This window comes from Oryza glaberrima, chromosome 6 (assembly GCF_000147395.1).
Source record: "Oryza glaberrima chromosome 6, OglaRS2, whole genome shotgun sequence".
NCBI classification, from domain to species: Eukaryota; Viridiplantae; Streptophyta; class Magnoliopsida; order Poales; family Poaceae; genus Oryza; species Oryza glaberrima.
The window spans coordinates 26,458,012-26,469,921 of NC_068331.1; the positions used below are offsets into that span (position 1 = coordinate 26,458,012).

The 11,910-nt window shown below is 41.2% G+C and overlaps 1 protein-coding gene across 1 annotated transcript; it reads right to left on the minus strand.

Annotated features, from left to right (window-relative positions):
* Positions 1 to 2,371: 2,371 nt before the first annotated feature.
* Positions 2,372 to 4,491, minus strand: LOC127778084 (protein G1-like2). The gene is made up of 2 exons (XM_052304736.1): positions 4,273 to 4,491; positions 2,372 to 3,645 (listed from the first exon to the last, which is right to left on the minus strand). The coding sequence occupies exon 2, from the start codon at positions 3,598 to 3,600 to the stop codon at positions 2,767 to 2,769; it is 834 nt and encodes a 277-aa protein (XP_052160696.1). The 5' UTR covers positions 3,601 to 3,645; positions 4,273 to 4,491; the 3' UTR covers positions 2,372 to 2,766.
* Positions 4,492 to 11,910: the final 7,419 nt, after the last annotated feature.

Consider the following 11,910-nt stretch of genomic DNA (forward strand, 5'->3'; position numbering starts at 1 on the left):
TGAGTACATGTAAAGAAATGGACAGCCATTTTCTCACACCATGAGTCGATCAGCCTCATTTCAGTAATACTAACCTCCAGTACAAATTTAAATGGTGCCGCGAGTAACTTTCAGAAGGATATTACTCCTTTGTACCGGTACCTTCAAATTTTAAAAATTAAGTTTCAGTAATACTCTAAGAATTAAATTATAAAATTTAAATTTTGAATACGGTTGATAAGCTAAAGAACGAATGATAGAGCTAACAATGACAACATGGTGTGGTCGAAATGTTCAAATTTGAAAAAAAAAAAGAGAGAGGGTCTGTTCGGTTAAGTTAGAAGGTGGTTGTACAGCCGCAATGCTGTTATTGTTTTAGTAGAAATTTGCTTGCTATAAGTCCTGTTGCTGCGGCTGCAACGCTGCCATAGCTTGCTGCTCCGAACACAACCTGAGTTATTTTTAAAGTTAAAGATGTTAAAAAAATCTGTAAGATTTTGCTATTTTTGTTGTGAGTAATTAGCTTCGCAATTACTATAAAATATAACAATACAAAGAGCTAATAAGGCCACTATGTACAGTACTTTCTGATTGTTGCTTGATATTTCACACTGTAGAGCCAGGAATTTATTACAGGAGGCATGAAAAAGTTTCTACAGTGTAGCTACCTTTTATCGAGTTCGGTCGGAAGGCTGACAAATAGTCAAATACGAACAGTAACTAGCGTAAGCTTCATAAGGTTCATCAATCTAGTGTCTGTAGTCTGTCCCCGGTCCCTTCTCGTTTACAGACGAAAAAAAGGTTGAGATATTTTACAATGATTTTTACTAGGAGTAAAATTATGTTTATATCGCTTTTCTTTTCCAATTCAATAGAACTGGAGTACGACTGATTCATTTATACTGTCACTTGAATTCTGGTAGTAGATCTCTCTATCTTCACGATGTTCACTTTTGATTTGAACTGGGCATTTGACCATCTATCTTATTTAATTAATATTATTGTTGTGACTTGTTTTATTATTAATTTTATTTTAACCATACCTTATATTTTGTTTATATTTATGATAGTTTTTTTTAATAAGACGAATGATCCAACGTTATTTAAAAAGTCAACACTTTTTGTATTTAAGAATATAAAGAGAGTTTTTTTTAACAGTAGCAAGACTCATGAATCAACACGGTTTGTATCACTAGTAAAATGATTGTAACATTGCAACGGGAAGAGTGGACGGATGACTTGCTTTGGGCCCCTTTGATTTGTAAGGAAAAACATAGGAATTAAAGTATTTTAATTCTATAGGAAAAATTCTTATAAAGGTCTTCGAAACAAAGATTGAATCATATCCTATCCTTTAAAATTTATATGGAATGGACAATCCTCTCATTTGCTTCAACCTCTTGAAAAATTTACTATGATTCTATTTATCCTATCTGCTTCCTATGTTTTTTTTACGGTCGAATCAAACAGTCATTTGCATTGTTTTTTTTTTTGCATTTGCAATCCTGTTAGAATCCCGTATTTTTTCTATACTTTCTTTTATTCCTGCGATTTAAATGGGTTAGTTCAAGAGACTTTGGTACATAAACTGATCTTCTGTTGTATAACTGATTTTTTTCTTCTTTGCAAATATAAGTCTCGAGGAAAATATTATACACCACAATATATATTAAATAAAGTAAGGAAAAAACATTCACCGCACAAACATTGTCATTGATCTGTTGGTCGAGGAGATGAAGGTCCCCGGAGAATATTAGCTTCTTTTTAAAATATAAAGTGAAGGATGTTTACAGACACAGAGGGAGTGTGGTTAAAATCAATAAATCGGATTCTTAAGAAAAAAAAAGGACAGAACAAATACAGTAAAAACTTCAACAACTACCTTGAAACAGAAGGTAGAAAAGAAGTGGTAACAGTTTTATGTTGTGCCCAAATAGAAAATGTTGCTGCTTTAATTGATTTCTGACATTAATTTACATGTCCAGATACTGGACCATGTCCTCTACATACATCATTCTGAGGCCAAAAAGATTGAGAGACAAGGGAAGAGGCTAATGACATCGATATTCATTCATGCATTAACTTGAAGGTCTGAACACACACGATATAAAGTGGCCTGCATTGATGGTCTCTAGAAAGGGAACAAATAGCTCAGGCCTTATCTGGAATTAATTAAGCGTCATAATATTTAAACGAAAAATCGGTAACCTTTGTAAGCTAGTACTCCTACTAGTAAAATGGTAATGCAAGCCATGGACAAATATTTCATGCCACTTTAAATTGGAAGCAGGAAATTCGAGGGACAGAAAAAAAACAGCAAAACCAAAATGTAAATATCAAATTTTATATTAGCAGTACTTGACAACAGAAACCGTAGTTAGTTCAGATACACTTGAAATAGAATTAACCTTGCATTATATTAATTATGGATGATGATGATGATGAGCATACCATACAGAAAGCCAAAGCATGATGACAGAAGTACTAAAAACCCTACAGTAGCAGGCAGGCACTCCGGAGCATGCAGCTCAGGAAATGTAACCAAAAGAGTAGAGTTTGATAAGAACACAAACAGTACATACACAGTAGCGCTACGTTGATAGCTCGATCGAATCGAATCCAATCGAATCCATCATTCCATCATGATGAGACGCATCGATCCATCGATCGATCGATCGGTTTTAACGAACTAAGGTTGGAGTAATCCATTAATTAAAACCCTCCTCCGGATTTGATTAAGCCCTACCTTGATTTTTGCTATATGCTGCTGATCTCTGAATATTACTGCTAGTTAAACACGGACAGCGGCAGCATGCACCCCGCCGCGTGCGCCTCCGCCACCGCCGCCATCGCCACCGCCATCTCGTCGCCGTTGCCGCCGGCGCCGCCGGTGTTGGTGTTGGTGTTGGTGTTGGTGTTGGCGCCATTGCCGGCGTTGGAGACCTGGTGGTGGTGGTCGGCGTCGCCGCCCGGTACGAGGAAGTGTCCGTGCATGAAGTGTGGGTGCGGGATGAAGAAGTGGCCCTCCGGTGGCATCGGCCGCACGTCGGCTGATCTCTCCGTCGGCGGTGGCGGTGGCGGCGTCGGGCTAGCGGCTGGGCTCGCCGGGGAGGTGGCGGCGGCGGCGGCGGCGGCGGCCTGAGACGAAGACGAGGAGGTGGGCGGGCGCTTGCGGCGCTTCTTCTCGTAGGCGATGCCGCGGGCCTTGGCCTGGCTGTCGCGGACCTCGCGGAGGTAGAGGCGGACGGCGCGGGCGCCGAAGGGGTTGGCCTCGGGGCGGCCGCCGTGCTCCTCAAAGGCGGCGCGGAGGCGGCCGACGAGCGCGTCGAGGCTGCCCCACGCCTGGCGGAGCGGGCACGGGCACGGCGCCGGCGGCGAGGGGTGGCCGAAGAAGGGGCACCCCGCGGCGTGCACCTTCGTCTTCCCGAACTGGTCCAGGTACCGGAGGAACTCCAGCACGTGCGCGCCGCTGCACCGCGACAGCTCCAGCGGCGGCCGGTGGTTGCGCAGGTACTGCCCGAACGTGTGCCAGTCCCGCCGCTTCTGCGACTCGTACCTGCTCGGCCGCGGCGCCTCGCCGCCGCCGCCGCCGGAGCTATCCCCGCCGCCGCCTCCCTGCATGACGTCCTAGCACAAGCAGCAGCAAACCTTTCTCCCTCCTCAGATCTGCATGCGTCAACACAAAAAGGCTAATCAAAATCAACCCCCCCCTGAAATGAATTCAACCAAAAATTAAAGCCACATCTTCTTTCAATTGCCGCTAGCGATCGCATGCTCGAATTCTCGGCAATCGATGGAACCAAAAAACCAAGCATAAAGCAAACGAAATTGAAGGCGGCTGGGGAAGCCGTACTCAATAAATCGATCAAGAAATTAACTGTGAATCGGTTGGTTGTTTCTGCTGCTGCCCCGGCGCTTTGCTTCACCAGCTAAGGACAACCAAACACGCAAGGAGAGATACAGATGCAACTAGGGTTTGGTTATCTCTAGTGGGGCGATTGGATTCGCTGGTCCAGACCAGAGACCGCTGCTGCAGCTAGTGCTCTAGTAGTACGGGGTGGCCCTGATCTGAATTCTGAACACCTCTCTTGCCAGGAGGCTAATTACAGCAGCCCAAGAACTGACACACGCGCCACAAGAGAGAGAGAGAGAGAGAGATGCTACACCACCATCAGAGGCGACACGACGCGACGCGACCTGCAGAATCCGCTGCAGCAGCAGCAGGCAGCTGCAGGAAGAAGAAGAAGAGGGAGAAGAAGAAGAAGAAGACAACAGTAGCCAGTACTCCCTCACCTGCCGATCGGACGGACGACGCCGGCGGCCGGGCTGCGCCGCTGTGACGCGATCAATCGGCGGTGGAGTGGCTTAGCTCGGAGGTACTAGAAGGAGTAGGGTGGGGCGAGAAGAGAGAGAGAGTATATAGGCCAAGGGAAAGCTCAGCTCAGCTAGTCGACACGGCTGGGGGTTGGGTGGAGCTAAGCTGATCGATCCGGAGTGAGAGAGAGGGGGGGAGGGAGAAGAGACCGGGTGGTGACCCGGGGCATTTATGGCAATTGGCAGGTGCAACAGCGACGGTGACGCATACGTATAGGTATATGTATCAGTATTTGTGTGGGTGATACAACGTTCAGTATTTGCGTATTACAAGTATCGAGTACGTACGTACGTGCGTATTGGGATAGCTACCTCTGCTGGAGAAACCTGGCCTTTTGGTTGACACGTGACAAATTGGATTTTATATATACTACCCCTTTTGTCAACACCACAAAGTGCAACTTTGGACCTGTTTAGATTCTCTGGTAAAATTTTACACCATGTCACATCGTATGTTTGACACATACATCGAGTATTAAATATAAAAAAAACTAATTACACAGATTACGTGTAAATTACGAGACGAATCTTTTAATTAAGCCCAGCTGCACCATGATTTGATAATGTAGTGCTACAGTAAACATTTGTTAATGACGGATTAATTAGGCTTAATAAATTCGTCTCGCGGTTTACAGGCGGATTTTGTAATTTGTTTTATTATTAGACTATGCTTAATACTTCCAATGTGTGTCTGTATATCTGATGTGACACGCCAAAACTTTACACCCCTGATCTAAAAACATCCTTTGATATGTAGCGGGGATCAAAAATTTGGGGTTGAACGTTGAATTTCGGTCGGTGTTAGTTTATGCTATACTATCTGTCGAGGTTTGATGTCGTGATTCCGGTATTTGCATGGTATGGGGATCATTGGTACTAGGATATACGCGAAACTGAGGTAAAAGAGACAGAGGCAAGGATTTTTATACAAGTTTGGGCCCCTGAATTGTTAGGTAATAACCCTACATCCTGTTAGCCGAAGCCGGTATTGCTCTTATTCACCATAATCACACCAATACAATATTTAGGGTACCCTATCTAACTGTTGTCGACATGGCGGTCTGGAGATCTGACTCGTAGTCGACAACAGGGTAGTCTTCCTCCTCGAATCCGTACCCGGCGAGATCAGAGATAGCGCTTTCGTCTCTCCTGACAGTATCCGGAGACACCGTAGGGGACTAGCCGTGCTTATCCCTGAAGTCGATATCCGGCGTCTTGTCTTGGCGTATGTTGGCTCGTGGCTTTGTGGCGTTTATGTTGTCCGCGCCCCCTCTCCTCCTATGGGGCCTTGTATTTATACCCATAGGTATCCCCTTGTCTAAGTAGAACTAGGGAAACCAATATGGATACAATCCGAGTAGTTCTCATCGTTTCCATATAGAATTCTAGTTATCCTTCCTTATGCAGAACTTCTCATATATCCAAAGTTTATTTCCGTATAAGACATAGTAAGTGCTGGGTCCTGTCAAGATTTAGTCAACTACTATTAGGTATGTAGTATCCATAACCCTGACACTATCATTTATCCATAACCCTGACACTATCATTTATTGATGGTTTGATGTAGTTTTTTTAGTCAAAACCTGCCACGCTTTATTCGTCACTCTTAGTAACTTGAGTACACCAATCAATAAAAATTGCCACGTCAATGACTGCAGCTAAAAATCCACAGCCCAAATATCCAGCCAATGATATTTTTGTCGGCCGCAGCCAAAACTTAGGTTTTTAAACCTAATTTTGGTTGACGAAACCGATCTTTTGGTTGACACAAGACTAATTATTATTAACACCACAAATATAATTATACGTGTATTAATAAAAAAAATAGGTTAAGCTCTTAATTTCAATTAGTAATATCTGCTAAATTTTACTCAAGTCTTTTATTGGTTCTCATTGGTAGGTTGTTTGGTTTGGCTTTTCAGCCACAGCCCATACCTGTCCATGCTTTGCTACAACAACTATATGAATGTTCATGCCGGTGACCTGCAGGCTGCAAAAATACAAATGTTTTTTATTACAACCTATTTCTAACTTCTAACATAACTTTTTAAACATGGGATAATATAGATGTCAATTTTTTTCCTAAATTATTTTTTTGACTCATTTATTTTTATGGCCTGTCAGCCGCGAGTGTGCTAGCTTGACACCCTTCGCTCAACAAATTAAATGAATTCCTAACATAAATATGTTAACTAGTTTATTATATGGAAATGAAATGTAGCTAAATAATTAATCTCATCATCCCTCCGCATGTTTTGTTATAAAACCACGCACCCGGCCATCCTTTTCCGTATAAACGTCAAGTCCATTATAAAGCTGTGTGTTGAAAATGTATAATCTAAATATCTAATTATAATCATTAACTGACTCTAACATCAACTTTCTGTATTGGATTTGTGCCTCTAAAAGTACTTATTCCCATGACAAAAAAGGGCTAATATTGACATTTTGAGGATATAGATATACAGTGCCAATTGGCACGTTTGATCATCTCAATTTCGATTCCCCCATCTTTATAGGAAAAATTAAAATGCACTTTCAAATGGTGCCATGGTAAAAACAATATTTTATTTTATTTCAGGTTCAAAAAATTATAATCTTTTTCTCTTATCAGAAACATTAGATGCAGTGCACAAGCCCAATTATAAGAAAGGTATCTTGGCTTCATATATTGCAACTGTTTTTTGGATCGGTCGTCGTACCTGTAGCAAGGTGCAGCTACAACCAGTGTTCCGAGCACGGCCTATACTTGTTGGATGATGTAATAAGAGCCAAACTTTCAATCATTATGTTTGAACAAATTCGAGATGTACCCCATAATATTTTAGGAACCAAGAAGAGATCAATGACGAGAGTGCCATGATTTACACATAGGAGGTGTCAAAGAGTTTTGAAGAGGACCTAATACACTAATACTTAAATTAATTACCTAATTAGTTAGGCTATTATGTGTGAAAAGATTATTGGAGGGGACCAGGCCGCTGACCGTCGTCCCCCTGTTCTCCGCCTATGGAAAAGACATGCCACATAGTATATGGGTTAAACTGTCCTGTAAAAATTATTTTATTTATCTTCAAGTATACTGTTTGTCACATGGCTTTGTTTAGTTCTAAACTTTTTCTTCAAACTTCCAATTTTTTCATCACATCAAAACTTTCATACACACATAAATTTTTAACTTTTCCATCACATCGTTCCAATTTCAACCAAACTTGTAATTTTGGCGTGGACTAAACACACCCATAACATCTGTGCCATATTTATCAAGGTTATAAATGTATCATAAAGGATAGGATTTTTTATTTCACTTACTAATCAATACTAACTTTTAAAATTCGAAAATACTTTTAGCCGTACCATATCACTAAGCAGCGACACATTGGACAAACCACTATATCTGGGAAAAAGGTTGAACTGTTTAATTTCAACGGCCTAATATTTGGATATTTGCCGTCCGTGTTTTGCTCAGTTAGCTGCGGCTGTATATATATAGCCGTAACCGCTACCGAATTTTGCTACTCCTAGGTACTGCAACAACAGCAACTCAACAAAAAACAATGGCTTTTACATTATATAAAAAAGTTCAAGATTTTAGAATATATAATAACTTCCATTAGTTTTTTTTTCTAATAGTCTCTATTTTGATATTGTAGTTTATTGATAGTGTCAAAATTTAAAAAGATATGGAGTATACTTCAGGAGAGTATGGATCGATGGTGCAGAGTAGTATAAAGTTTCAGAAACTGAAATCGACGATTCGATCCTCTGCTACTCTTCCTATTTCTCTCGGCGTGTAATTAACCACCGGCCGTTCTGTCGGCAACAACATGCAGGTAAATCTGTCCAGAGAACAGGTTAATGAGGCCCTGTTTAGTTCCAAAAACTTTTTCAAAAAACATCACATCAAATCTTTGGACACATATATATATAGCATTAAATATAAATAAAAAGAAAAAGTAATTGCACAGTTTGCATGTAAATCGCGAGATGAATCTTTTGAGCCTAATTAGGCCATGATTAGCCATAAGTGCTACAATAACCCACATATGCTAATGACGGATTAATTAGGCTCAAAAGATTCGTCTCGCTGTTTTCAGGCGAGTTCTGAAATTAGTTTTTTCATTCGTGTCCGAAAACGCCTTCCGACATCCGTTCAAACGTTCGATGTGACACCCAAAAATTTCCTTTTCCCCAACTAAACACACCCTAAACGGTTAACTCTAGCTAACCACACGACTGATGCAAAAACATCTCGATCAATGAGAATCCATGGCAAAGGAGGACGAAGGAGCTACTTTCTTCATCCTATAAAAAACTAATCTATAACACCATTTCATTCCATTAAAAAACAAATCTAAGATTGGATATGGTTGTTCACAGTATAGATTAGATATGGTGTTTCCTAATATAATAAATTTGAATATGAGCATGTCCAGATATACTGTATAAAAAATATTATATTGTATTTTAGGTTGAATTTTCATGAGACAAGAGAGTCTATCTCCATTCCAAAGTTGATTAATTTATGATGCTGTGACTCGTCGTGGAAATGTCATTGTTCCCCTAAAAAGAAAGAAAGAAACCTTGGCGCCCATGCAACGTGAACGTCATGATTTCCCTTAAAAAGAACTTGTCAAATCCCACTTAATAAAATACTAAAATCATCCGGTGACGAACTGACGATGGGTTTGCTTCCCGGCTTGAGAATAACGTTTTTCTTAAAAAAAAAAAGAAAAAGAAAAAACAAAACTGGATTGAGCTAGCTAAAAAAAAAATCCAAGGCCTTATTTTAGGTGGAGCTTGATATTTCGAGAAATAGTTGGTTAGTACTCTCTCCATCTCATAATATACTCCCTCCGTTTCAAAATGTTTGACACCGTTGACTTTTTAGCACATGTTTGACCGTTCGTCTTATTAAAAAAAATTGTGAAATATGTAAAACTATATGTGTACATGAAAGTATATTTAACAATGAATCAAATGATATGAAAAGAATAAATAATTACTTAAATTTTTTAATAAGACGAATGGTCAAACACGTACTAAAAAGTCAACGGTGTCAAACATTTTGAAACCGAGGGAGTAGATGATTTTACTCTTATAATTAAAATATTTTGTGATCCTGAAATAATATTTTATTCCTCTCATACCAACTTTTACTAATCTATTACTCCAACTACCACCTTTTGTACCATGGACAATCTTTTAGCTACTTTTTTAATTTTTGAAAAAAAAGAAATGGCATAATGTCTTAGTACGGGACTGAGAGTAGCCATCTACAGATTGTGGCTTATAGCTTATTTCCTACATTTTATAACTATAGATTGTTTTAATCTAAGTGAAAATTTAAGTTGTTTGAAAAATATGAAGATTGTGGAAGAAACAGTGACTACTAAGGATCCGTTTGAATGTACTATTAATTTTGGTTTCTCCTTCATCTTCATTTTCTGTTAACACGTTTTTGAAACCGCTAAACAATATGTTTCATAAAAATATATATATGAAAGTTTTTTTAAAAAAATATAAATTAAATTTTAAGTTTGTAGCAATTAATACATAATTAATTTATATGCTAATGACTCATCTTATTTCGTGTATCGCTGAGTAGCTGACCCCAAGCCTACTTAGAACTAAAAGCTTAAGGCTTCGTTCGAGTAAGCTGAACGAGCTTAGCTTATTTTGACACGGAAAATGAAAAGAACCATTAGCATATGATTAGTTTAAGTGGAGTATTAACTATTATTAACTTGAGACAGATTTATTTGAATATTTTATAAAACTTATATATGGAGAAGATTTAGCTGGAAACATGGCATTTAGCTGTTTGTGAAACATGCTCATAAATAACGAGGAAGTGGCTATTTCCTATTGTTATTTATAACTTACACTAAAACCTCTAAAATGGTGGGAAGTGAGAATACCCTAACTAGTTTAGCCAACCCATCCGGGTTTAAGTCCTAGGCTTAACCTGAATGCTTGTATTTACGACTAATTATTCTTTCAATGGTATATAATATACTCAGCGAGTCGTTCGTGGTGATTTTGTAAATCTTAAAATATACTGGCCCGTTCTCCTAGAGGTGGTTATAAAGAACAATGCATACCCTAACGATGATGGTTTTCATATTTTAAGAAACTCGTTCTTATCCGTAGCGTTTCCTGGATAAAAAAAAAACCAAATGGCGAAGCCAATGTACAGCACGGCCACTCGGCCAGGGTGAAGTTTTTGGATTTAATGATTTTCTTTTAAGGAAAAAAAGAAGGGGAGAAAGGATGGATGGTGCGAGGGACAAGGGACCCAGAAGGTAGACATCCACCTCGTGGGCGTGATGGCAGACAGCCGCGGAGAGAGGACGAAGAAGCAGCGCCGCAGCGGCAGCGAGCAGCGAGAGCGGTGATTCTTTCCACGCGATGCCATGGGGCAAAGATAAAAAAGCTCGTCACCTCACCCGTCACTTCACCAGCCTGTAGCCTCTCTCTCTCTCTCTCTCTCTCCGTGTGTCTCCGTGATTTTGGTTAATTTGGAGGCCGTGCCCTGCCGGATGGATGGGCATTGATGGACGCGCCGGCCATGGAGACGTCGCGTCCACCGACCCACCGCGCCCCTGCGCGCAACGCAACAAACGCGCGCAACCGCGATCGATAGCCGGCATCTCCTCCTTCCACGTACCAGCCGAGGAGCCGAGCACTGCAGATATGCTGCTACTGTGCAGCTAGCGTCGCGGTACGCGGCCGTACTAGGACGTGCGCCGGTTTGTTTGTTGGATCGGTTACGGACGGACGCGGCTCGTCGGTCTGTCGCCTCCCTCCCTCGCGCGCGGTGTCGGTCGCCCGTGTTGTCGGTTTCATTCATCGATCACCATGCACGAGCACGACGACGAGGACTCGAGGAGGAGTGTGTCGCGTGCGTGCGTGCGTGCAGCCTCCTGTCGAACTGTGGATGCATGGATGGATCGGTCGGCTGTTGATGGGTACGTTTCCTATGCAGGTTAATTAACCGGGGCTTTTCGGATTTCTCTTTCTGGTTTGGTTTGACTGGCCGGCTGGCCGGAGCTAGCGGCACCGGAGTTGTGCATTGCACAGGTAGGTGGAGTGAGTGAGTACGTACAGGTGCACTGTTGCACATGGGCCGAGGGAATGCATGGCGTACTATCAGCTGAGATAGAGAGGGGAGATCGCTATAGCTAGCTGCTGGCCGCATGAGGCCGGGGGTGCATTAAAGGCGCTGGTCGATAGCTGAATCGAACGAACGAATGGTATAGCCTGAAGGCGCTGTTGGTGGGATAGTAGTAGTACTGATGGCAGCTCTGATAACAACGGTTAGAGCGAGTTTAATAATACAACCAATTATAAGCTTATAGGCTAATACTTTCTCCGTCTCAAAATATAACAATTTTAGCCTTCAGGATTTGTCCCAAAATATAACAACTTCTCCACCAATATTTTATTTCCAACCAATCACAACCCTTCACCATTCACTTTTTCCACCTACCTCCACTACTCATCTAATCACAACCCTCCACCACTCACTTCAACATACTTTCTTAGGGTGTGTTT

Bases quoted from the DNA above. Each gene is read 5' to 3' on its own strand.
- LOC127778084 (XM_052304736.1), bottom strand. From the start codon at position 3,600: ATGCAGGGAGGCGGCGGCGGGGATAGCTCCGGCGGCGGCGGCGGCGAG.